The following is a 25,704-nucleotide window of genomic DNA, read 5'->3' on the forward strand; positions in this document are numbered from 1 at the left end:
TTTAGATTTCCTCCCGTTAAATTTTTTAAAACGATAAAAAAATGTAGAAATTTTAATTCATTTTTAAAAAATTCCATTTTATGAAAAAAAAAAATAATTTATGAAAGAAATAAATAAATAAAAAAAATAATTCTGTTTGAAATTCAAAATTTTCATACATTTTCAAATTTTTTAATTTTATTTTTTTTTTTTATTTTAAAATATTTTATTTCAATTATTTAATTTTTATTTTTTAAAAAAAATAAAAAAAATCAGATAAAAATTTTTGTTATATTAAAGAAAAAAATAATTAATTTTCTTAAAAAAATACAAAAAAAAATAATTTTAATTTAAAAAAAATCGAAATCAAAAAAAAAAATAATTAATGAACAACGCCCCATTAAAAGTTTGACATTTATCAATTTCTTTCGCCTCAATATTTCAGTCAACTTCGGAACAATGAATCAATCGGACTGAAAATCGAATCGTCTCCGTGTTTTTTTGCAAATTTATCTTGTTCACGGAGCTCTGAGCGTCAAAAAGGGCTCAAAACCACTAAAAAAGGGAGTCTCTACTCCAAAACGTGAAGATCGACGGAATTTTTGTGCCCGATTAGTTGATAAGATTTAGAAAAAAAAAAATTTAGTGAAAGAAAAATTAATCTCTGCACGAAAAGAAAAAAAATGTTACCCACTTACAATAGAATGAACACAATCAACTCTCGCAAAATTTGGAGTTGTCGAAATCCGGAAAAGCTGCTGATCCTTTTGGTCGTCGTTTCCTTTTGCTTCGTGTGTTTCGGTGCGTTTTTCCTGCTGCCCGATAACTTTGGCTCGGACAAAGTGACGAGGATTTACAAGCATTTGAAGGATGCTCCGGAAATATTTCTGCCTGCGCCGCCAATTAAGCATGGCGATAACGACGAGGACATTCACATGATCAACGATCGCGAAAAGTTACGCGAGAAAATCAGCAACGAGATGGGTAGCGACATTCTCGAGAAGCCCGAAACGGCGAAGAATGAACGGGATGTCAATGAAAATGTCGTCGGAGGAGCGTCAAGTGACGAAGGAGCGAATAACAACAACAATGCAGGCGATGGACAAATCAAACCTCCGATGCAACAACCTGAACCGGGCTCGTTGGCAGCAATTAATGCCGTGAAAGATGCAACTTCGGCGCTGGATCATCAAATTCATCATAGCGAGGATAAGGATCCCGTGACACGAGAACGCAGAAATAAAGTCAAAGAGGTAAGCAAAAAAAATTGATAAGAGCGACGACACGTATTGAAATTGTTCAAAAAAATTTAATTGTTTAAAGTAACATGACGTGTCTTTGTAATAAATTCAATTTTTTTTTTAAATTTGCATCCATGTCATTCGATAATGTTAGCAAAGCAAAACGAATGAAAACCATCCGCAATTTCAATAAATATGTACATTCCATATTTCCTCGTTCTTTGAAATGAATACCATACAGTTTTGAGAAATTTTTTCATTCAATCGTGCACGTTAGAAATGTTTCGCTCTAATTGAGAAAAAAATTTAAAAAACTTTTTGAACAGCTGAGTGTATTTATTGAGCGTGTAATTTTTTTTTTTTTTTGATGTGTTTATTAAATAAATACTGTCGGCAGTGTAAATATTAGACAAAAATCACCAATTACCGTTCGTTTTATGGATGCTCACGCTCGTAATTAATTTTATCGATCCAAAAAAGAAGCTTTATGAGTGATTTTTGCCTTAATTAAGATTTTTTTTTATAATTTAACCAACTGTTCTTATCAAATTTGTGCGTGCGTGTCAACTTTTTGACCTTTGGGAATGTTTAAAAAAATCTCTGTATGATTGATGAATGGATTTAAAATATTTTTCAAGTAAATTCTTATCAATTACATCTGAAATGTTACAAATTTTGATGAGAAAAATCATTTTTTAATGTTTTCTAAAATAAATTTTTATTCAGCAAATTTATGTATTCAGTAAATTTTTTAATTCAGCAAATTTATGAATTCAGCAAAATTTTTAATTCAGCAAATTTTTTAATTCAGCAAACGAGTTTTTAGATTTTTTTAATTCAGCAAGTCTAATAAAATAAAAACTAATAAAATTTTCTGTCAGAAAAAAAAAATATTTTATGAAAGCATGAAACAATGCTTAATTTACGAATTAATCGCTTTCAGTTATCAATTCGCAGAAAGAAGCGCATTTCTAATCACAAATTTTGCATTAAAATAATAAAATTCAAATTTAAACCTTTTCACTATTTCAATGCACATAAATTTATCAAGTCTAATTGATAAATGAGTAAAACAAATAAACAAACACCTCGAATAAATTAAATAATAATTTTTTTACAGCGTTATGCAACGTATTAGATCAAAATTGTGTCATAAATGTAACGAAATTCCCATATCTCTGACACAGTAAACAAATTTTTTACATTGCACGAAACTAATTGTATTATTTATGTGCCTGTAAGCTCGAGTGTTGGAATGAATGAAAGGTATTATTTATTTGTTTGTGCATACTACTGCCTTAGTTTGATTTTTTTTTGTAAGGCATCGTGTGCCAGATTCCCATTAATTTGGGTATATAGAGAAACATTATCGATTTGTGTTCTTTTCTCTCCTTTACTCGAGTTGCAAAGGAAGAAAAAGTTTTGTAAATTTCCTTGACCGGTTGTTCATCAACTTCCGCAGTAATTTTTCTATTAATTTGATAAAAATAGATGAAACTCCGGTTGGGAAAAAACTTGTTTATTTATTTTTTTTTTTGTTAATGACAACTTGAACTTTGTTAACGAGTCAACAAATGACACCTGAAGCGAAATTTGTTTATATTTTTGGTACGAGTTTGTTGAACCTTTTTTTATTTTTAAACTATTGAGTTTGAAATAGCTCAAAAAGTAAGAAAATTCAACATTTTTTTTTTTAATTAAGCAAATTTCTTCATTCACCAAATTTCTTTAACTCAGCAAATTTCTTTAATTCAGCAATTTTTTTTTTAATTCAGCAAATTTCTTTTATTCAGCAAATTTTTTTAATTCAGCAAATTTTTTTAACTCAGCAAATTTTACGAATTCAGCAAATTTTTTTAATTCAGCAAATTTCTTTAACTCAGCAAATTTCTTTAATTCAGCAAATTTCTTTAACTCTTTAACTCATTAAAGAAGACCTATCGCTTACAGAAAATAAAAACGAGAACAATCCCTTGTTTGTTTTCAATTTCCGACTTTGCTTCCATTAATTTATCTATTTAGTTCACGTTCTTTTCGCTCAATTTTATAAATAATTTTTAATCTAAGCAATTATTATTTGCGGTTGATGTAGGTCGGTCGCTTTTAATTACGCGTGTACTAAATGCGGCACGACATTATTTTAATTGATGCAAAGATGTGCCATGTGCCGGTAGATGATGTAAGAATTCTATTCGAGTTACCTAACACGAAAAATTGACTTGGGCGTTGAAATTTATCTAACTCGACAATCGACAAAAAAATTAATTTTAATTAAGAATCGAAAAAACTCGTCTATGGAAGAAATTTTTCATTACCCTCGTAATTTTTTTTTTTCATGAACAGCAAAAAAGTTGATTTGCAAAAAATAGACAGTAGACGACCTTGGTTGTAGCCTAAAGTGGGCTTGAGCAGCATTATTTATTAACGACACGTATGCAATGCTGGTTTTAACGAGTGTATTGACCCATAATTGTGAGTTCGACATCGTTTCGTATATCAGTTTGATGGCATGTTTGTGTTATTTTTAGGTGATAATTGTGTTTGGAGAGGCTGATCGGGTGCGTGATGCGATGGAAGGGGGATACTTGCGAGTTACTTGTGGTCGTTAATTAAAAATATTATCTTTTTATGATGTTTTTTGATGAGTTTTACATGAAAGAGATACTAAAAAGATATCTAAGCAACATTAAAGGAAAGGAAAGAGGAACTACGACAAAGGTTAATGGTGTCAGATAAAAACTGAAGATAGATAATTTGATGAAAAGTTATCCTTGAGTCGGTCTGAAACACGAAAAAAAAATTAAATTTAAAAATATAAAAAAAATATAAATTTATATTTTTAAATACTTCAATATATTATTTCAAAATTTAAAAAATATTTAAAAATTTATCAATTAATAATTTTAAAAAATATAATAATTATTTTAATATTTTTTGATTTTTTTAAATTTTTTTAAATTTTTTAAAAGAATAATTTTTAAAATATTTTTTATAATTTTTGGAATTTTCTTTAAATTTTTTGAATTTTTTTTCTCAGATAATTCCGAAAATTTAAAAAAAAATATTTAATTTTTTACATTTTTTTTTATTTTTGAAATAATAATTTTCTTATCTTCAAAAAAAAAAAAAAAATTAATTATAAAATTTTGAAAGAAAAAAAAAATTTTTTTTTGAAAAATTTCGAACGAAAATTTTAAATAAAAATTTTTAAAAATGACCGGAAACTCAATAAAAATTAAAACAATTTTAACAAATCATCGAGCAGCTCATAAATCCATTGGTTGACTTACCATACAAATTACAGTTTATTGAAATTATTCAAGTGACGTTTCCATTGTTTTAACTTCACACACTTTTGATGCCCAATTAGCTTCGACAACTCATTTGTAAATAAACTCAAACAATTAGCAAACATTTCTTACCACATTTATCATTTCAGTCATCGCATAACTTATTCAAAAGCCCGACGACGAGTATTGAACGCCCTACATTACAAGCAAAAAATATCAATATTTATTTGTTTCTGACCAACATTGGTGCCCGCTGTGATTGGAATTGACATGATTCTTTTACCCAATGACCCAATCAATTATCGAAAAAAGTTCGTTGCGGCAAATTGGAGCTTTTTTCGTGCGTTCGATGAATTGAAGAAATCAACAGAATCACGCTTCATGTCGTTTAAAGACAATTGCTGTGAGTGTAATTGCCTGTCAAGTGTCTTCTGTGCATGAAATGAACGTGCAAATCGCGGTTACTTACTTATTTATAGATGCTTGGGAGAAAAAAAAGTGTTCACACGGTCGGTAATTCACGATGAACAACCGCATTTTGGATCGATTCCGTGATTTTTTGGCTATTTTTTGATCAACACACAACTAAAACGTGTAAGGTCAGGTGTTTGACAATAAATCAAGCTGAACCGGTTTGAGGGGTGATCCCAACGAACGATGTAAATTCATAAAAACATCATCTAAAGCGCATTTCCGACTGAATATTATTCAAAAACACCCATTTTTAATTTATTTTTTTGTTTGAAACGCAATGTTTTGCATAACAACTCGTCTATTTGATGCTCCAACACAAATTTATTCACGTTTTATTTGTTTTTTGAAGATGTGTGTCAAGCGCGTTTCAAGTTCACAGAAGGACGTTGTCCGATAAAAATAAATAATTTTAATCTTCTTGTCAGACACGGAAGTAAAGATCGAAGAAATGCATTTTCTGATGTAAAATTAATGCTGAGCCAATGTCATAATAGTTTAATGACTTCACTTTCTTACAAAACTGCGCGAAAAAGTGAAGTTGTCGTACTTCCTGACGAATATTTCCTGCAATTTTTATGCAAGAAGTTGATGCAATGTCATTAAGTCACATCGTTCGTAGCAGATTTTTGTCGTGTCAAAGCGCTTGAACTTTATCTTGCATAAAAATGGGTAAGATTTATGGCGCAAAATATGACAATGAAGGGAAATAAAAAGAGTAATAATTATATTTCTTTTCCTTTTTGCTCGGTTTTTGTTTACAAGAGGTCGAATCGAGTTTGAAAAATATTTTATAAAAATTTTTAATATTTTTTTTTTTGTTCAAAATTCATCTATTTTTTTTTTTTTAAAAAAATTTCAAAATTTTTTTGAAAAAAGTTTTATTTTAATTTTTTTAAAATTTATTAATTAATTAAAATTATATTTAATTAATTTTTAATTTAATTAATTAATTAATTAAAAAATATTTTAATTTTTTTTTAAAATTTTTTTTCATTTAAAAAAAATGTTAAAAATTTTTTAAAATTTTAAAATTTTTTTTAATATTTTTTTCATATTTAAAAATTTTAATTTTTTTTTATATTATTGGAATTATTAATTAAAAAATAATTATTTTAATTTTTTTTTAATAATTAAAAAAAAAAATCAAAAAATTTAATTTAACATTCTTTAAGTTTTCTAAAATTTTTTATTTTATTTTTTTAGATTTTTTAAAAAAATATTTGAATGATTTTTTTTTTCGATTTTATTTAAGATAAATTTTTTAAAATAAAAGTTCAAAGCAAAAAAAAACTTTTAAATTAAAACTTTTCACAAACTCTAAAAAACCTCTCAGAAATTACCTTTACAACTTTTTTTACAAACCAGCAGAATTGTGTGAACTTTAACAAGCAACGCAAAAAAAAAAGTAACAGTAATCTTGTTTTATGTCTCTCTTCTGTTTGCTTTTTTTTTTGTATGTGTCTGCCCTAAATAAATAAAGCACGTAAACGATCATACAGCAACTTTTTACAATTCCTAGATAGTACAATAAAAAATTCTTTTCTTTTTTTTTCATTAAATTTCTGGTTCATCTCAAGGTTTGCGTTTCTGTGTTCGATCATTTGTCTTACAAAAGTGTTCTGTCGTCATCATCTCTCTTTCTTATGCGATTTTTATTTTAAATACTGAACCGAATCACTGCCGGCAATGTCTTGCTGATTTACTTTTATTCAATGGGTTTTTGTCGTGCGGCATTAATTAATGATTGTGCAAATTGTTTTAAGGAATATTGCTTCTAATTTTATCTGTCGGATAAGATTAATTAGTAGTCTGGAATGTTTCGTCGCCTTTTAATTAGAGCTTTTGAAAAAAAAATTTAAAAAAATTTGTGTTAAAATGAATTTTTTTCGAGTAAATTGCATGTCGTGACGTCAAAATATGAACGGGAATCTTTAAACTTGAAAAGTTACTTTCCATTTTTTATGAGACCTGAACTGAAACATTTTTTTGTCTTACTAAAACAGTAAATAAACGAGTGATTGCAGCAGTTGTGAACAATTCAAGGTCATTAGCGATCGTATCGTATCACATTGTTGTTGTTACACTTAATTGATTGAAACAACTTTTTTTGTCATGCATCGTCAATTGTGTGGATCTCGATTGATACGCGATGTGTGATAAGAAAAAATGTGGATGTCGTCTATTATAACTTGATTTTTTTTTTGATAAAATTTGAATAATTATTTTTAAATTTTTTATTAATTTTTTTTTAAATATTTTTTATATATTTTTTTTTTTAATTTTTTTTATTTTTTTTATTTTTAAAAAAAAAATATTTTTATGTTTTTTAATAATTTTAAAATTTTTTTAATTTTTTTTTTTTTATTTTTTTATTTTTTTTTATATTTAAAATTTTTAAATACCTATATTTTTTTAAATATTTTTTTTAATTTTTTTTTTTTTGATAAAATTTGAATAATTCCTCCCGATAGATACTCATTATCTTATCTTTTTTCGTTTCAGATGTTGATGCACGCATGGAACAATTACAAAACTTATGCATGGGGCAAGAACGAGTTACGTCCTTTGTCGAAGAGACCTCATACGGGCAGCATTTTCGGGGCTTACGATATGGGAGCGACAATTGTCGATGCTCTTGACACACTTTTCATCATGGGCATGAAAGATGACTTTGACGAAGGGCGTGAATGGGTAGCTCAACGCTTCAATTTGGACAACGTCACGGGCGACATAAGCGTTTTTGAGACAAATATTCGTTTTGTTGGAGGATTTTTGGCTTTATATGCCCTCACAGGAGATCCAATTTTCAAAGAAAAGGCACAATACACTGCAGATAAGCTTCTCCCAGCGTTCCAAACACCAACGGGAATCCCATATGCTCTCATTAACTTTCGTACAGGCTCAAGCAAGAATTATGCATGGGCTAGCGGAGCATCTTCGATCCTTTCGGAATTCGGGACGCTTCATTTGGAGTTTGCTTATCTGAGTGACATCACGGGAAATCCCATCTACAAGGAGCGTGTCAACAATATTCGTCAAGTTTTGAAGGAACTTGAGAAACCAAAAGGACTTTATCCGAATTATTTGAATCCTAAAACCGGAAAATGGGGACAACGTAAGAAAATTTCATTAAAAAATTTTTTTTTTTACCTAAATTTTTTTTTTCCTTTTAGAACACATGTCATTGGGTGCCTTGGGCGACAGTTATTACGAATATCTCCTGAAAGCGTGGTTGCAATCCGATCGCGACGACGAAGATGGGCGTCAAATGTTCGACGATGCAATGGCAGCTATCATGGAGCACATGATCCGCAAGAGTCAAGGAGGCCTAACTTACGTGTCAGATCTCAAATTTGACAGATTAGAGCATAAAATGGACCATTTGGCGTGTTTCGCGGGCGGATTATTCGGTTTAGCAGCAAATACGTTAGATAATGAACTCTCGCCAAAGTACATGGAAGTCGCAAGAGGTCTAACAAACACGTGTCACGAAAGTTATATTCGCACAGCGACGCATTTGGGACCCGAAAGCTTCCGTTTTACCGAAGGCGTGGAAGCTAAAGCTCTCAAATCGCAGGAAAAATACTACATTTTGCGTCCCGAAACGTTCGAAAGTTACTTTATCATGTGGCGCTTGACGCACGATCAAAAGTATCGTGATTGGGGATGGGATGCCGTGCAGGTAAAATATTTATTTTGTTGTTAAATGAAATATTTGATGATAAAAAAATCAAATTTTAGGCCCTTGAGAATTATTGTCGCACTCCAAACGGATATACAGGCATCAAAAATGTGTATCAAGAAGATCCCGTGAAGGATGATGTTCAACAAAGTTTCTTTTTAGCTGAAACGTTAAAGGTAAATTTCATTTTTTTTTTGTTTTTCAATAAGTTTTTAAAAAAATTTTCAAAAAAAAAAAAAATTTAAAAAATTTTCAAAAAAAGTTTTAAAAATTTGGAAAACAAAAATTAAAAAATTTTGAAAAAAAATTTAAAAATTTTCAAAAAAAAAATTAAAAATTTTCAATACAAAAAGTAGATAGTTAAATTGTTAAATTTTTTTAGTTTTGATTTTCATTTAAAAATAATTTCAAAAAAAATTTTTTTTTTTTTCAATTTTAGTACCTTTACCTTCTCTTCTCCGACGATTCGTTGCTTCCGCTCGACGAATGGGTCTTCAATACCGAAGCACATCCGTTACCCATCAAAAATGTCAACAATCTCTATAGACCTGTCAGCGCAACAGTTCCATCTCAGTAAACCTGAGATGCAATTCCTCGCCAGTTTGCTACGACAATGTACATAAAAACCACCTTTAACTTAATAATTAATCATCCTCTAAAAAAAATTAGTTCGAACAAAAAAGAATAAAATAGCACACAAAAACAAAAAATTATTTAGAAAATTGAAGATTTTACTACAGTGTAGTAACGACTTTAATAATTCTTAAAAAAATTATAAATTTATAGTCGAAAGAGAAAAAAAAAGAGAAACAGATCAAAACTAGACGATATTTTTTGATACAAAAATATTGATGGAAACGTGTAAAAAAATAATAAGACTATAGATATTAACAAATTTATCGTATAAGTAGAGTAGCTTTAAAATAAATTAGCAAAAAAAGGGATCTAACTTTGTAAAAAAAAATGTTAAAATGCTTAATGAAAATGTTTTTTTGACTGAGAAAGTTTCATATCAGAAATTCTTTTAAAAATCATTGTAAATTTTGAAAATTTCTCTGAATTTTTAAAGACTGTACTGTGCCTTTAGACGTCACAAAAGCATTTTCATGAAGTAAAAAATCAAAAATGTAAAATTTATCAAGTCATAATTCAAAGAAAATAGTACCATAGGGGTTTAAGAAGTCAAATTCGAAGAAAAGGTCGCTTAAAGTCACTCGATCAATGTAAACGACATGCGACGATGTTGCAAAATTCAAAAAATGTTGAATTAGTAGGTTGGCGATTTTCTCGATGGAAACGTCTTGTATTTTTCAAACTCTTATTTAATTTCTCGAGATAATAAATAAAAACCCAGAAAATTTAAAAATTCTGTTCGAGTTAATTTTTTTATGCTATTTTCAAATAAAAATAAAAATATTCAAAAATAAATTTTTTATTGAATTTTGCAGTGATTTCTACTTAAATTAAAAAAAATAGAATTTCTTGAACAAAAATAATTAATTTCCATTTAAAATTAATTTTCTAAAAAATAAAAACGAACAACAAAAGAAGAGCAAATATTAACAAATATACTTATAAATTTAAAAAAATAAATTAGGTAATGTAAATGAATTTAAAAAAATAAAAAAAAATATATTAAAAAAAAATTAATCATTATAAAAAAAGATGCCAGTAAATAAAAAATAGAAATAATTTAATAACCAATTTTCATAGAAATTTATTCTTTTTTAAAAAATAATTTTTTTTCGCATTTTTTTTTTTTGTAAAGAAATTTCAATTAATTTCTATTAATTAATGAATATTAATTACTATTTATATTATTGTGATGTAAATTAATGTTAATGTTAAGTCCATATGTCGATGTTAGCATATAATTATTATTTTTTTATTGTTTACTAAAATTTTGTTTTTTGAACGCGATAATCATTTTTGATAATTAGAACCGATACATACTCATCCTTAAATATTAATATACCGTAGAGCAGAGAAAAATCTAATGTCCATAATTAACTTATATTTTGTACAAAATTTTTCGTTATTCTAAAAAAAAGACTTCTTCCAAGAAATATAAAGAAAAAACACACACATTAGGATGTAAGTAAATAGTAGAAAATGAAGTTTTCTAAAATAAAGTAAAAATTATTATTATTATTGAATATTAAAAAAATAAAATATAAAAAAATATCTTTATAGGGAAAAAATAATTAAATAATGCAAATAAATAAAAAAAAATATGTAATATAAAGGTTATAAAATTAAAAATAATTTAAACAAAAATAAAAATTTATTGAAAATCCAATTTTTACAATTTTTATATTGAATTTGCCCTACAAAATTTGTTCGTGAGAGGTAATCTCGAAAACTATACGTCTCAGAGCATATGTTTCATGGAGAAAAATGTTAGTTATGACGTGCTCAAAGTTTTTACGAAAAAAAAATTTTAAGAAATTTGAAAAAAATTTTACTCAATTTTTTTTTCTTTTATAGTCGTCCTCCGCAAATGTGACAAGTATATTTGATGTCTTTCCAATCGTTGATGCAATACGGAACCCAAAAGAACGGAGCCAAGCTGCATGTTTCAAATCGGACTTTAACTTAAAAATTAAATTTTCCAATGAAAAACATACCAAACACACAAACACATTGCCACAGCCATGAGATGTTGCTTCGGAGACATTTCGTAACCGAATTTTCGTTTTGTCTTGCCCGTACATGTTGGGCAAATTACTTCGCCTGTGGGTTGGAGCAGAGGATCTTGCATCTCGGGAATTATTTTTGCGACTAAAAGTTAAAAATTATGCGAATCACTTCGTTCGTGAGTCATTTTTATTTCCTTCCGTTGTAATTTTTATCAATTTTACGCGACGAATCGAGGCGAATCAAGGTTCTCAGAGTTTAAAAAAAAATTTTTTTAAAGTCACAGGTGTTTTTCATCAGAAACTACTTTGTAAGAAAAATATTTTCATCATTTTGACACAAAGTTGGGAAATATTTAGTAATAGATAGTAGAAAAAATCACTTAATCGCGGAGTGAAAGAGAAAACCCAAAGAACGAAATGTGCGTTGACATGAAACATATCGACAGACAAAAAGCACTCAACGCAAGTAATGTGCTAGAGGCCTCGCATTTGTATCAATTTTCTAATTTTCTCATATCAATATCAATTAACGCAAAGGCGGACAGAAAAAATCTTAATAAGTGAGAAAAAGTCAAGCGAAGAAATGAGATAAAAGTGCATTTTTGGACATTTTTTATCAAAAAAAATTTAAATTTTGTAAATGTTATTATAAAAAAATTACTTTTTAGCTAAAATTTTAAATTAAAAAATTTTTTTAAATTATATTTTTTTATTTTTAGAGTCACAAAAATTTTTTTTCAAATCAAATATCACAAAAATCGATGAAAGACAGACAACAAACAAACATTTTTCCCGCAAAACAACTTAAGCTCAATATGTTTCGAATAAACCTAATCACATTTCGTCGCTGATAGCACTTTAGTTATGTAAATATCGCGCATCACCTCATCGGGAATCATCTTGTTGACATCTTAAAAGCAGTTCAAAGTTGTCTTCGGAAAAAAATTCCCTCGAAAAATTTTCCGTATCTCATCCGGGTCGCGTTAAAAAACGTGAAAAATAACAAAAACGCATTAAAATTATTAAAACAAACAACGAATGGTTGACTTTGACACCATGTAAAATGCAGAAAATCTAACACGAAAAGTAACAGATGGATGGAGGACTTTTTACGAGACTCCGCCTTCGTCTTCTGCTGCTGAAACAGATAAAATATGAATAAATTAGTTTTTTTTTCTCTCGTGTAAATTATACAACCAATAGAATTGATACATTTAAGTGTGAAATATTGAATTACTTGGATTTGTTTTTATGAGATTTTTTGTTGTTTTTGTTGTTAATCTATTTATGAGTGTGAGAGATGTACAAAAAAAACAGTTGGTGGTTGAAAGGAGAAGAAGAAGAAGAAAAACACAAGAGATTTGTACATTTGTGAATCAACTGTTGACTTGTTGGGAAGTGTTTGCTTAATTAATTAAAAAAATTATAAAGGACTTTTTGAAAGACTTTGAACTTTAAAAAATAATAAAAAAAAGTGAAAATTAATAAAAATTGAAAAATAATTAAAATAAATGGTTGTTAAAAGTAAAAAAATGCAAACCATTAACAGTGAAATGGATGATTTGGAAGTAAATGTGAAAGGAAATAACCACAATAAACGATTGTTAAGGACACCTAAATGTGCGAGATGCAGAAATCATGGAGTTATCTCATGTTTAAAAGGTATAATTTTGAATTTTATTGATTCACAAAGCTTAAAACGTATAATTAATGATTTAAAGCATCAATTGAGTGCCTAAAGAGTTAATTATAGACCCGAAAAATGTTGTTTTTGATCTGAATTTATTGAAATTTTAAAATTTTATGCAATTTATATAAAAGATGAATGACCAATTAAGTTAAATATTTTATTTAATTAATTTTAAAAATCAATTTTATGAATTTTTAATTATTTAGAGTTATTTTTTTGAAAGTTTTTGTATTTTTTTATTGAAAATTAAATTATTTAATTTTTTTATTTATAAAATTTTATTTAATTAATTTAAAAATCGATTTTAAAATAATTAATAATAAATAATAAAAATAATTAATTTTTGATTTTATGAAATTATTTTTTCAAAATTTTTTTCATTACAATTTATTTTTTTTTATTAATAATTTTTTAAAAAAAATTTTTTTGTCAAAATTTTATATTTTTTTTAATAATGTTTTTTTTTTTGACGAAAATAATAAAAAAAATAATATTTTTTAAAACGAAAAATAAAAATTTTTAAAATTTTAAAAAATTTATCCAATTCGAAAATTTACTTATAAAATTATTGCCAAAAATAGTTTTTTTTGTATAAATTCATGGAAAATCCGCCAAATATGCAAATCATTCCTTTCATCAATTTACCAAATTTGCATTTTTTCCGACGTAATTGCCCATCAAAAACATTAAATGACTCCAAAATCGCCAATTATCAATTTTCTGCTCATTTTAACTGCACATCGCCATCATTTTATTGCCATTTTTCCGTAAATCCTATAATTAAATGCGTTTTTTTGTTCAAATTTCGCAGGTCACAAACGCTATTGCCGCTGGAAGGAATGCACATGCCCGCACTGCCTCCTCGTTGTCGAACGGCAAAAAATAATGGCACAACAAGTAGCACTTCGACGTCAACAATCATCCGAGACAATTGACGATACACTCCAGACAAAAGTCCATCATCTAATCGCACAAAAACGTATCTACCAGAAACACTTGAAGAGTCTTCAGAAGACACGCGATCTCATTCAAGGTACGCGTATTTAATTTTTTTTTTTCATTTTACGCTCGATTTAAACACACAAATCGACAGTTGGGTGCAGATTGTGGCGGCTTTATGGGCTTTTTATGTTTTTAATTGAATCATTTTCGGATTGAAAAATAAAATGGAAACATTGTTTATTGAAAATGCAACAATTATCACGCTTTTGGGTCGTAAAAAATGTAAAAAAGATCAGATTTCTCGGGATTTTTTGTACTTCCGATACGTTTTTTCGGATAAAAAAATAACAGAAAAGATGATTTAATGCACGATTGGATGCTTCATTAACTTTGATGTCGAACATCAGTCGTGTTTTGACGAAAGATTTATTAAGGACATAAGGAAATCCTTTAAAAATTTTTAATTTTTTTGATTTTTTCATGAAATTACCCCTTTTAATATTTTTGATTTAAATCTTAAATTGTCAAAAAATTATTTTTTTAATTTTAATTTTTTTTTTTATTTTTTTCACACATAATTACTTAAAAAAGTCATAAAAATTAACTTTACTCCTACTGCAATCCTTCCAAGGAGAGAAAGTCCATAAAAAAAACTATAAAACTTTTAACTTTCAAGACATAAATTAACAAGCAAACCATTCATAAAAGTTAAATATCGAATTTCCGTAACAAAACCCGGATAAAAATGCACATTTCGCCAAGGAATGTTACATTTCCAGACAGTTTGGCACCTAAACTCCCGAAATTATTAAGTGTTTCAATATGTTGTTTATTTTAAAATTTGTCGTTCTGACGTACATTCCTCATAAAATTCGTACAGAGTTAAAATTTTAAAGGAAATCTGACTAATATAGTGTGAAATGAACGAAAATGCAACAATTTCAAGTCGGTTCAAATTTCAATCTGATGCCTTTCAAAAAAAAACTTTAAGAGGGAGGCAGGCAACGTAATTAAGTTGGATTAGTTATGACTTGATGCACATTTTTCCTCTCTCTCCTTATCGAATACTGTTGCGGTAGGCGATTAAAGTGACATTTTTCTCCATTTGCGGAAAAAAAGTTTAAATATTTTACGCTTGAGTGACGCACTCGAGAAAGCAACATCATTGAAGAGGAACACTGAGCTCGAGTTCGTGGAATAATTCGAAAATTTATTCAGCTGTCGCTACATTTTATCTGTAGTTGAAGTACAAACCGCCGATAATTTGGTATTTATTATTATTTTATGGCAACATGGCATGGAAAAACTTTTCAAATTTAATTAAGGCACAAAAAAGTTTGTAATATTAAATTATTTGCAAGTTTTCATTGAAATATTTGCGTTATTTTATTATTAAAACGATGCAAATTGTTGCATTTTCGGGATTTTCGATGCAAGGTGCTTGATGAAAGACAAAATGTTGCGAAGAATTTGCTTTTGACGCAAGGAATTTTATTGAAATTGTTTGTAATAAAAGAAAATTAATTAAATTTTTAAATATTTTAAACTTCTTACCTATTTTATTGAAAAAAAAAAAATAATAAAATAATTATTTTCAATATTTTTTTTAATTTTAATATTTTTTTTAATACCTAATAATTATTTATGATTTATAAAAAAATATTAATTAATTTTTTTTTAATTTTAAAAATAAGATTTTAAAATAAAAATGAAAGAATTAATAAAAAATTAAAAATATATTAAATTTTTTTTTTCAATTTTTTAATATTTTTTTTAAATACAAATTAAAGAATTAATAAAAATAATCAAAATTTTCGATAAAAAATTAAAATGAATGAAAATTTATTTAAAATTTCTTTTTAAAAAATCGATCAAAAATAGATTTTTAAATTATTTTTTCAAAATTTTCTTTAAAAAAATATTTTTAGTCCTATATTTTAAATTTTTTATATTTTTTTTAATTTTTATAAAAAATTTAATTAAAAAATTTTTTTTCAATTTACAAATCTTTAAAATTTTCTTTAAAAAATTTTTTTTTGTATATATTTTAATTTATTTTTAAATTTTTTATTTTAAAATGTTAGAATTTACTTTAATACAAATTTACGCAAAAAAAAACAATGAATGAAATTTCTCTTCCAAAAAATTATCTCAAAATTTTAAAGTATTTCTCGTATTAAATTACTTACCAAACAGAAAACAAAAGCTCAAAAAAGGTTAAAAGTGACTCGTTTTCTCCAACTTTTTTTTATGAATGGTCCATTTATTTGTTATTATTATTATGCAAAAGGCACTTTGTCTCCCTGCAACAAAAGGAAATAATAAATCTTTGCAATTATGAGGGACAACTTGGATAATTTCGACCATATGTGACAACTTTCGTTCGTTACTTTATTCGAAATACCCAACTTTCGTAGACAACTTGGCATCAGTGTGTCAGCAGGATGTCTCGAATTATTTCTGTCTCTCTCTCAGATTACCAAAAAAACTGTTTCTTGACCCAAAAATTTGATTATTATTGCGAAAACGGGACGAAAATTGATTCCATGAAATATGTTTTCTTAAAAAAAAATCATATTTGAACAGGTTGTACGAAAAAAATGTGAAGAAGGAGTTTCAAACCTTTTTTCTGTGGAAAATTTATACATTACATAACTCTTGTGTGTCACATCTTGAGTCGAGACATTTTTTTGAATATTTTGAATGTCAATGCCGAAAATATCTCCTTACATAAACATTTGATTGACAGCTCTCAATATTCCGCCTGATTGCTTTCGAAAAATTTCATGAGAATTTTTTCTTCTATTGTAGGATTCCGTTACAACAACATTCCCTCAGTGCTTGCCGATCGCATTCGTATCCGCAAAACGTTTGCCGACCGAGAACTTACGCCGTACATGGATTTGCCAGCGATGCCTATCAATCCGCTGATGCTGCAGGACACCAACAAAAATGAACAGCATGCGATAATGAATAAATTTTTGTTCTTCAACAATAATAATGCGAGTGATTCCTCATCAGAAACGGAATTTATTGGATCTAATCGATTGAAAATGTTGGCAGATAATTATTTGCATACGCAGCAGCAGCAACAGTTTATTAATAATAATAACAGGCAGGAGGTGAAAATGATAGGCGACGAGTGTGGGACGATGATTAGCAACGTGACGAACACAAAACCGAAATTGTCATTTTCGATCGAAGCTATAATGGGAATAAAATAGGATTAATTATTATTATTTTAAGCTAATATTATTTTGTACATGTTAAATATATATATTTTGTATTTTATTAAATTATAATATTTTTTTTTATTTTTTGAAATAAAACACGGTGAGTAACTTTTCCCAAAATTAATACATTTATTAAAGTTTTCTACAATTTTTTTGTTGTAGATGATTTTTTTTTTCATTATTTTAATTTTATACAATTAGTTTTTGATAACAACATTTTTATTATTATTATTTTTTGTCATTTTTTAATACTTTCAAATTTGTATCCCATTTTCTTTTAATACACTTTTCAGTTTTTTTTAATGATCAATAATTTTTTTCAACATGATTTTTCAATATTTTTAATGTTTTAACAATTTTGGCTCATGAAAATATCTTTTTAATATAATTATCATTATGTTTATGCATGTTATTATTATATTATAATATTATTGTATAGTAATAATAATGATAATACCTCAATACACAATACAACAACAACTATTATAATCATTTTGCGTTAAATAGAAAGGTTGTCGTTACACATGTTGACACCAAATTTATATTGTTTCACATATTTTCATCAATAAAGTGTGTGTAATACGATAATAAACAAATTTAAAATGATACTTTATAATAATTTTATTATCTATATGATTATACATTTAGATTTTCAAAAATTAAATAAACATAATTTTTATATGTTTAAACAAATTTTGAACACTTTGAGCACTGAAATATAAAATTTTAATGGAAAATTAGATAAAAACATTTAAACATTTATTATTTATTTTATTTAATATATCACCGGTTTATATATAAATATGTTTTAATTATAATTTTAGTAGATATTTTAGTGTACTTTGTTAAACTTAAGTTAGTTGATTGTTCTAAATATGTTCCTTTAGGTAGTTTGGAATGATATGAAAGATATGAAAATTGGTACGTTTAAAGCTGGGTTCTGATATATTATGTATGTTATATGATTTTATCAACTTTAATGCTGATCCCATGAAGAACGTATGGTTTTTCACACTAATCTTTCCAAAAAGGATTATAGAATTTTGAGGTTTTTTTTGTTGAAGATTTTATTCTGTGAAAATAACAAATAATGAAGTATGGAAATATAATTCTAAAAATATAAAAAAGAGAATTTTCATAACAAATTTTATAGGATTATAAATATATTAATGGAAAATTGTCAGAATTGGTACTGAAAAGGAATTATTTTTATTAAGCTGCAAACAAAATTATTTTTTTCTATATGATATGTATAATATATATATATATATATTTTAAATTATATTATATTATATATATATATATATAATATAATAATATATAATATAATATAAAATATATATATTATTAATATATATAATATATATAATATAATATATATAAAAAAATTAATTTTGTCCGACAAATTATAATATCAAAAAATCAGTAGAAAAAAGTAATTTTTTTTTAAATTAAATTATTATTTTTTTTTAATTTAAAATAATAAATCTAAATTTAAAAATGTATATAAAAATAAATAAATTAAAAATAATAATTTAATCTTAAAATAATTAAAAGTCCTTTTCAGTAAGATTAGTGTCAAAACCGAACTTTTCCAAAATATTCGAGGAAATCCAAACCATATCTAAACTTTTTGATCATTTATTGTCACCTCTGGCACTAAGTTGCCTGGCCTATCTATCGCAGTTAGTAATATATATACGTAGAAAATGTTTCACTTTATACACAATCGCTTAAAAATTCCGAAGAATTCACAAAAGTCAATCAATACAAAAAGAAATTATTTATTTGTTTAAAATAGAGAGAACAAAAAATTGAAAAAATGTCACAGAAAATAAATGCGACATTAACCAATTTTTCCTCTCTAATGTTTAGGTAACGATTATATTGATATAATGTTTTATTTTGTATTAAAGCGTCGAAGTGTACATTCATGGAAGCAACCAACTCGAATGAACCTTATCTATGTCATTTTAACTCTTATCTGTAGTCTTACAAAATCTAAAAGAGACTGGGAGAGAGAGAGAAAGATTATTATTATTGATTTTATTCACGGAAAAATATATCTTTTATGTATGAAACTGATTTTATTTTTATATTTTTAAAACGAGGCTTCCTGTTTATCTTCTTCGTGCCTAACCGAAGAGCAATTTTTTATGCATTTTTAACGTCTCGTTTTTTCTTCACTTTTCTTACGATAGAGTTTAGAAGTTTATTTGTGTCAAAAGAGGAAAAGAAGGAGTTTGTACATTTTTTTTCTTCTCTTTCCTTTTCTTGGTCCATTTTTTCTTTGTTTTTTTAAGCACATATTATTTTTTTTAACAAATTTGAAAATACACTTTTTCTTCAAGCACAGTAATCACGATTATTTTCGCATAATTGAGCACAAATTTGGCGACCAGCGCGATTTTTGCTCACTTTTTAAACTTTTTTATTACCTTTTTTTCAATTTTTTTCTCAATCGTCGTCGTCTTGACGGTGTTTCTTATCCCAATTGTTGCTGCCCCGATGATGTGTGATACGCAAGGCATGCCACATCGCGACGGGTTTTCGCAAACTTGTTGTCAGCATTTGATGCCAATGTCGTAACCCCTTGCCGGAAGTGCCGCTTCCGACAATTACATGACCAATTGGCGTAATTATGGGTCTTCCATCGGGTCCATCGGTAGCATTAACGACTGTGAGACGTACTTGAATGGAGTTGAGCATGTAGGGAGGAACACTGAACATCATTGCCTCGTTGTAGATGGGACATCGTTCGCCACGCTTGATTGACGACTTTTTCTTGCACACTTTGCGATCGTTTTTCAGCAGGTAAACCTTTTATTTGATGAAAAAAAGGAAGTTGATAAAAGGAAAGGAGATTTAATTATTCAACACGTACCTTGACAAAGACATTTTGCAGCTCAGATGACGCTGAAACCTTGTCAGTGCTCGGAATACGCACGTTTCGCGCCTTGACAACGACAATTGTGAGACGCTCGGCGGTCGGTAAGTAGCTGAGGGAGAACATCAACTCACCCCAGTTGTAATGATTGTGACGCGAATCCGTTAATTGGAGCCATGTCGTGATGGGACGACTTGTTTCTGTGAGTTTTAGTTCGGCTTCACCTTTTTATCGTTTTCTTAATTAATTTTCGTTTAAAAAGAAGCAAAAAAAAGCAAATTACCAATTAAAGTGTGTGCCTTTGAGCTTTTGTGATACAAGTGAAACCATAGCGAGCGCTTTATTTGTCGATTTGTCGTCTTGTTGATCCAGAAACTGAAGGTCTCTTGATAACTCGGGCACCGGGAGTTTTTGAAAACCTTGAAAAGAGAGAAAAATTAAAATTTACAAAGACAAGGTAGCAAAAAAAAACTCACTTTTGTCTGTAACGGTCCATTATTGGCTTTCTCATCAGGCACCAAGTAAATTCTTACAAAAGTATCCATGGCATCGGACTCAGAGCTAACCAAGTCTTTGGCTTCCAAAACGTACAGAAAGAGTTCACAACCGTCTTCAGTGGCATTATTTCTATAAAAATTAAAAATATAAAAAAAAAAATTTTTTTTGAAGTTTTCAAATTCTAAAATAATGTTTATATTTTTCAAATTTTTATCCATTTGGAAAATTTGAAAAAAATTGCTTTAAAAAAATGATAAAAAAAATGATTTTTAAATTTTTATCCATTTGGAGCAAGATTTGACAAAAATTGCTTTGACACAGTTTTTGACACAGTTTTTTTTGCTCTTGATTTAGTTTTTAAAACAAAACTGTGTCAAAGAAAAAAAAATTTTCAGTTTCAATTTTTTGGCAGTTTTGAGTTGAAAAATGTTTAAAAATGATAAATTAGAGCCCTCTGATAAATTTTTATCCATTTGGAGCAAGATTTGACAAAAATTGCTTTGACACAGTTTTTGACACAGTTTTTTTTGCTCTTGATTTAGTTTTTAAAACAAAACTATGTCAAAGGAAAAAAATTTTTCAGTTTCAATTTTTTGGCAGTTTTGAGTTGAAAAATGTTTAAAAATGATAAATTAGAGCCCTCTGATAAATTTTTATCCATTTGGAGCAAGATTTGACAAAAATTGCTTTGACACAGTTTTTTTTGCTCTTGATTTAGTTTTTAAAACAAAACTATGTCAAAGGAAAAAAAATTTTTCAGTTTCAATTTTTTGGCAGTTTTGAGTTGAAAAATGTTTAAAAATGATAAATTAGAGCCCTCTGATAAATTTTTATCCATTTGGAGCAAGATTTGACAAAAATTGCTTTGACACAGTTTTTGACACAGTTTTTTTTGCTCTTGATTTAGTTTTTAAAACAAAACTATGTCAAAGGAAAAAAAATTTTTCAGTTTCAATTTTTTGGCAGTTTTGAGTTGAAAAATGTTTAAAAATGATAAATTAGAGCCCTCTGATAAATTTTTATCCATTTGGAGCAAGATTTGACAAAAATTGCTTTGACACAGTTTTTGACACAGTTTTTTTTGCTCTTGATTTAGTTTTCAAAACAAAACTATGTCAAAGGAAAAAAAATTTTTTTCAGTTTCAATTTTTTGGCAGTTTTGAGTTGAAAAATGTTTAAAAATGATAAATTAGAGCCCTCTGATAAATTTTTATCCATTTGGAGCAAGATTTGACAAAAATTGCTTTGACACAGTTTTTGACACAGTTTTTTTTGCTCTTGATTTAGTTTTTAAAACAAAACTATGTCAAAGGAAAAAAAAATTTTTCAGTTTCAATTTTTTGGCAGTTTTGAGTTGAAAAATGTTTAAAAATGATAAATTAGAGCCCTCTGATAAATTTTTATCCATTTGGAGCAAGATTTGACAAAAATTGCTTTGACACAGTTTTTGACACAGTTTTTTTTGCTCTTGATTTAGTTTTTAAAACAAAACTATGTCAAAGGAAAAAAAATTTTTCAGTTTCAATTTTTTGGCAGTTTTGAGTTGAAAAATGTTTAAAAATGATAAATTAGAGCCCTCTGATAAATTTTTATCCATTTGGAGCAAGATTTGACAAAAATTGCTTTGACACAGTTTTTGACACAGTTTTTTTTGCTCTTGATTTAGTTTTTAAAACAAAACTATGTCAAAGGAAAAAAAAAATTTTTTCAGTTTCAATTTTTTGGCAGTTTTGAGTTGAAAAATGTTTAAAAATGATAAATTAGAGCCCTCTGATAAATTTTTATCCATTTGGAGCAAGATTTGACAAAAATTGCTTTGACACAGTTTTTGACACAGTTTTTTTTGCTCTTGATTTAGTTTTTAAAACAAAACTATGTCAAAGGAAAAAAAATTTTTCAGTTTCAATTTTTTGGCAGTTTTGAGTTAGAAAATGATAAATTAGAGCCCTCTGACAAATTTTTATCCATTTGGAGCAAGATTTGACAAAAATTGCTTTGACACAGTTTTTGACACAGTTTTTTTTGCTCTTGATTTAGTTTTTAAAACAAAACTATGTCAAAGGAAAAAAAATTTTTCAGTTTCAATTTTTTGGCAGTTTTGAGTTATAAAATGATTAAAAATGATAAATTAGAGCCCTCTGATAAATTTTTATCCATTTGGAGCAAGATTTGACAAAAATTGCTTTGACACAGTTTTTGACACAGTTTTTTTTGCTCTTGATTTAGTTTTCAAAACAAAACTATGTCAAAGGAAAAAAAATTTTTTTCAGTTTCAATTTTTTGGCAGTTTTGAGTTATAAAATGATTAAAAATGATAAATTAGAGCCCTCTGACAAATTTTTATCCATTCGGATCAAGATTTGACAAAAATTGCTTTGACACAGTTTTTGACACAGTTTTTTTGCTCTTGATTTAGTTTTTAAAACAAGACTATGTCAAAGAAAAAAATTTTTTTCAGTTTCAATTTTTTGGCAGTTTTGAGTTATAAAATGATTAAAAATGATAAATTAGAGCCTCCTGATAAATTTTTATCCATTTGGAGCAAGATTTGACAAAAATTGCTTTGACACAGTTTTTTTTTTTGCTCTTGATTTAGTTTTTAAAACAAAACTATGTCAAAGAAAAAAATTTTTTTCAGTTTCAATTTTTTGGCAGTTTTGAGTTAAAAATGATTAAAAATGATAAATTAGAGCCCTCTGACAAATTTTTATCCATTTGGAGCAAGATTTGACAAAAATTGCTTTGACACAGTTTTTGACACAGTTTTTTTGCTCTTGATTTAGTTTTTAAAACAAAACTATGTCAAAGAAAAAAAATTTTTTCAGTTTCAACTTTTTGGCAGTTTTGAGTTATAAAATGATTAAAAATGATAAATTAGAGCCCTCTGATAAATTTTTATCCATTTGGAGCAAGATTTGACAAAAATTGCTTTGACACAGTTTTTGACACAGTTTTTTTGCTCTTGATTTAGTTTTTAAAACAAAACTATGTCAAAGGAAAAAAATTTTTTCAGTTTCAATTTTTTGGCAGTTTTGAGTTAAAAAATGATTAAAAATGATAAATTAGAGCCCTCTGATAGATTTTTATCCATTTGGAGTAAGAAGAAGAAGTTGAAAACTTCAAAAATGATTTTTTATACTTTTTTAATATTTTTTTTTTAATTTTTTTATTGATACTTTTCAAAATTTTCAAATCGTTGAAAGCGATAAATAATAAAAAAAAATTTCTTTAAATTTTCATTTTAGGTAAAAATCAAAACTTACTTGTCATACTGCAATCCAATACACAAAGCTCCCGTAATCGGTGGTCGAATTTGTTCCAAATCTCCCAACAACACTGACGACTCTGAGCTTACTGAATCCGATGACGTCGCTCGTTTAAGAGAACTCAAGCTGTTCGTATCGCCGCTACTTGTGCTCGAGTGCATCAACCCATTCGTCTGTTTCCCATACGAGTTTTGGCGAATCATGGCTTTTGTGTTTTCCAAGCTCCGCACGAACGAAAGATGTCCATTGATTTCCGCCTGTTGTGCGAGATTGTAATTCTTTCCGGAACGCGTAAGACCCACACTTGACGGCGACGACGTGAGTGTCGTACATTGCTCCAAATGCATGTCGGAAGGCGTTTTGTGTAAAATTCGCGCTTGATCGTGCACTGCCGTTTCCTCAGACTCGTGATGATTTGGCGGAAAGAAGGGATTATTATTTGTGGTATTTAGTTCCGTTTCGAGATTTAAAACGTTCACAAGTTCCTCGACTCTCGTTTCAGACATTGAACGATTTCGTAATGCGGGAGTTTTTTCCGTGCTTGTCAGCGAATCCAAGCACTTTAGGTTGTTCGTGAGATCTTCGATGGTGCTATCGAGATTCGAGGACATCGCTTTGATGTGATTCAAGAGCTCCGTTTTGGTTTTGTACCTTTCGAGTGTCGTCGAGACGTTGTTCGACGAAATTGTGGGCTTTAGATTTGTTTGATAATTACTATTAGATAAGGACACTTGAGCAGCTTCGACGTCATTCGGATGAAAATTTGCACTTTTATTCCGAAAAGACTCGGAAAGTTTGGAAATACGAGCTTCGCAGGCGCGCAATGGATCTTGCGTATCATCTATCATGTTTTGAATTTTGTGCGGATCAAAGCTGAAAATTTCCTCGTGATCATCAATGAAGGGATTTTTCGCGGATTTTAGTTCATCTTCGATCCGAATCAAGTCTTGCGGGTCTTCGGGATCTTCCAAAAACGGATTTGTACATTGTTTTTGGAGCGGAGGCTTGATACTTGCCGCACTCACGGGAGGCGTCAATGGAGGCAAAATTGTACGAGATGTTGGCGCCGACATTTGCTTCTTCGGCACGGGACGAGGAATGACGGTATTTTGTTTGCCATTCGCCAACGGAGCTGTATGCGGAGGCGGCGTCATTGGCATTGGGACACTTTGTTGCTTCAAGAGACGCTCTTCCAACGATCTGCCGGTACAAATTTGCGGAGGTCTCGGAGGTTGTCGTGTCGGTTGCGGCGGAATTGTGATGCCAAATGACTCTTGAGCGTTATTCCATGCGGGAGACGGCATGGATTTCATCGAAATATTGTTATTGTTGCCATATTGCTGCGACGCATCACGATCTACGGAATCGAAACGTTTGAAACTTCCGTGATTTCCGAGCAGAATTTCCGAATTACTTTGCATCAGATATCCGCCATTGGTGAAAAGAGCGTTATTGTGATTCTGCGAAAGTCCAATTTTTTCTTCGGCAGCTGTACGGAACCAAGATTTCGATTTTAGACCGAGAATGTGGCACATGATAAAGATGAGTAGGAAAATGAGAGCGACCAATAGTAAAATGGTCAAAAATGTTTCCATTGACAGTGTGTCTCGTTGCTTTGAGGATTTAAATCATAGAAACGAAAATTTCTGGCAGACTACTTTCTAAAATGCGATGAATGATTGTCTACTTTATGATGATGGGGCGCTCAATAATATCACAAGAATTTTTTTATATGATGTTCATGGCTACAACACAAAAAAAAGATGAATGAGGATTAATTTTGAAAAATATTTAATATCGGAGGAATGTTTCATAATGTTTATTTCTTGTCCCGTATTGTCTATGGATAAAAAGAATGTCAAAAAAAAAAATAAAATAAAATA

The 25,704-nt window shown here is 28.2% G+C and overlaps 3 protein-coding genes across 3 annotated transcripts; 2 read left to right on the forward strand and 1 right to left on the reverse strand.

Annotated features, from left to right (window-relative positions):
• Nucleotides 1–439: 439 nt before the first annotated feature.
• Nucleotides 440–10,106, forward strand: LOC134833086 (mannosyl-oligosaccharide alpha-1,2-mannosidase IA). Its single transcript, XM_063847270.1, has 5 exons — nucleotides 440–1,232; nucleotides 7,487–8,099; nucleotides 8,158–8,666; nucleotides 8,726–8,842; nucleotides 9,106–10,106. Exons 1-5 carry the CDS (start codon nucleotides 663–665, stop codon nucleotides 9,241–9,243), a joined length of 1,947 nt encoding a protein of 648 aa, XP_063703340.1. The 5' UTR covers nucleotides 440–662; the 3' UTR covers nucleotides 9,244–10,106.
• A 2,731-nt stretch (nucleotides 10,107–12,837) lies between these two features.
• On the forward strand, nucleotides 12,838–17,161 carry LOC134835553 (doublesex- and mab-3-related transcription factor 2-like). The gene is made up of 3 exons (XM_063850433.1): nucleotides 12,838–12,967; nucleotides 13,807–14,028; nucleotides 16,749–17,161. Exons 1-3 carry the CDS (start codon nucleotides 12,838–12,840, stop codon nucleotides 17,159–17,161), a joined length of 765 nt encoding a protein of 254 aa, XP_063706503.1.
• Nucleotides 17,162–19,627: 2,466 nt separating this feature from the next.
• LOC134835554 (uncharacterized) lies at nucleotides 19,628–25,411 on the reverse strand. Its single transcript, XM_063850434.1, has 5 exons — nucleotides 23,819–25,411; nucleotides 20,534–20,684; nucleotides 20,341–20,476; nucleotides 20,055–20,281; nucleotides 19,628–19,990 (listed from the first exon to the last, which is right to left on the reverse strand). Exons 1-5 carry the CDS (start codon nucleotides 25,354–25,356, stop codon nucleotides 19,628–19,630), a joined length of 2,415 nt encoding a protein of 804 aa, XP_063706504.1. The 5' UTR covers nucleotides 25,357–25,411.
• Nucleotides 25,412–25,704: the final 293 nt, after the last annotated feature.

Source organism: Culicoides brevitarsis, chromosome 3, assembly GCF_036172545.1.
Source record: "Culicoides brevitarsis isolate CSIRO-B50_1 chromosome 3, AGI_CSIRO_Cbre_v1, whole genome shotgun sequence".
Lineage (NCBI taxonomy): Eukaryota > Metazoa > Arthropoda > Insecta > Diptera > Ceratopogonidae > Culicoides > Culicoides brevitarsis.

Bases quoted from the DNA above. Each gene is read 5' to 3' on its own strand.
- LOC134835553 (XM_063850433.1), top strand. From the start codon at position 12,838: ATGCAAACCATTAACAGTGAAATGGATGATTTGGAAGTAAATGTGAAA. The intron at 12,968-13,806 runs GTATAATTTTGA...CAAATTTCGCAG, and splicing joins AGTTATCTCATGTTTAAAAG to GTCACAAACGCTATTGCCGC. The intron at 14,029-16,748 runs GTACGCGTATTT...CTTCTATTGTAG, and splicing joins GACACGCGATCTCATTCAAG to GATTCCGTTACAACAACATT.
- LOC134835554 (XM_063850434.1), bottom strand. From the start codon at position 25,356: ATGTGCCACATTCTCGGTCTAAAATCGAAATCTTGGTTCCGTACAGCT. The intron at 20,685-23,818 runs GTAAGTTTTGAT...TAATTTTTATAG, and splicing joins ATTGGATTGCAGTATGACAA to AAATAATGCCACTGAAGACG. The intron at 20,477-20,533 runs GTGAGTTTTTTT...TCTCTTTTCAAG, and splicing joins ATGGACCGTTACAGACAAAA to GTTTTCAAAAACTCCCGGTG.
- LOC134833086 (XM_063847270.1), top strand. From the start codon at position 663: ATGTTACCCACTTACAATAGAATGAACACAATCAACTCTCGCAAAATT. The intron at 1,233-7,486 runs GTAAGCAAAAAA...TTTTCGTTTCAG, and splicing joins GCAGAAATAAAGTCAAAGAG to ATGTTGATGCACGCATGGAA. The intron at 8,667-8,725 runs GTAAAATATTTA...ATCAAATTTTAG, and splicing joins GGGGATGGGATGCCGTGCAG to GCCCTTGAGAATTATTGTCG.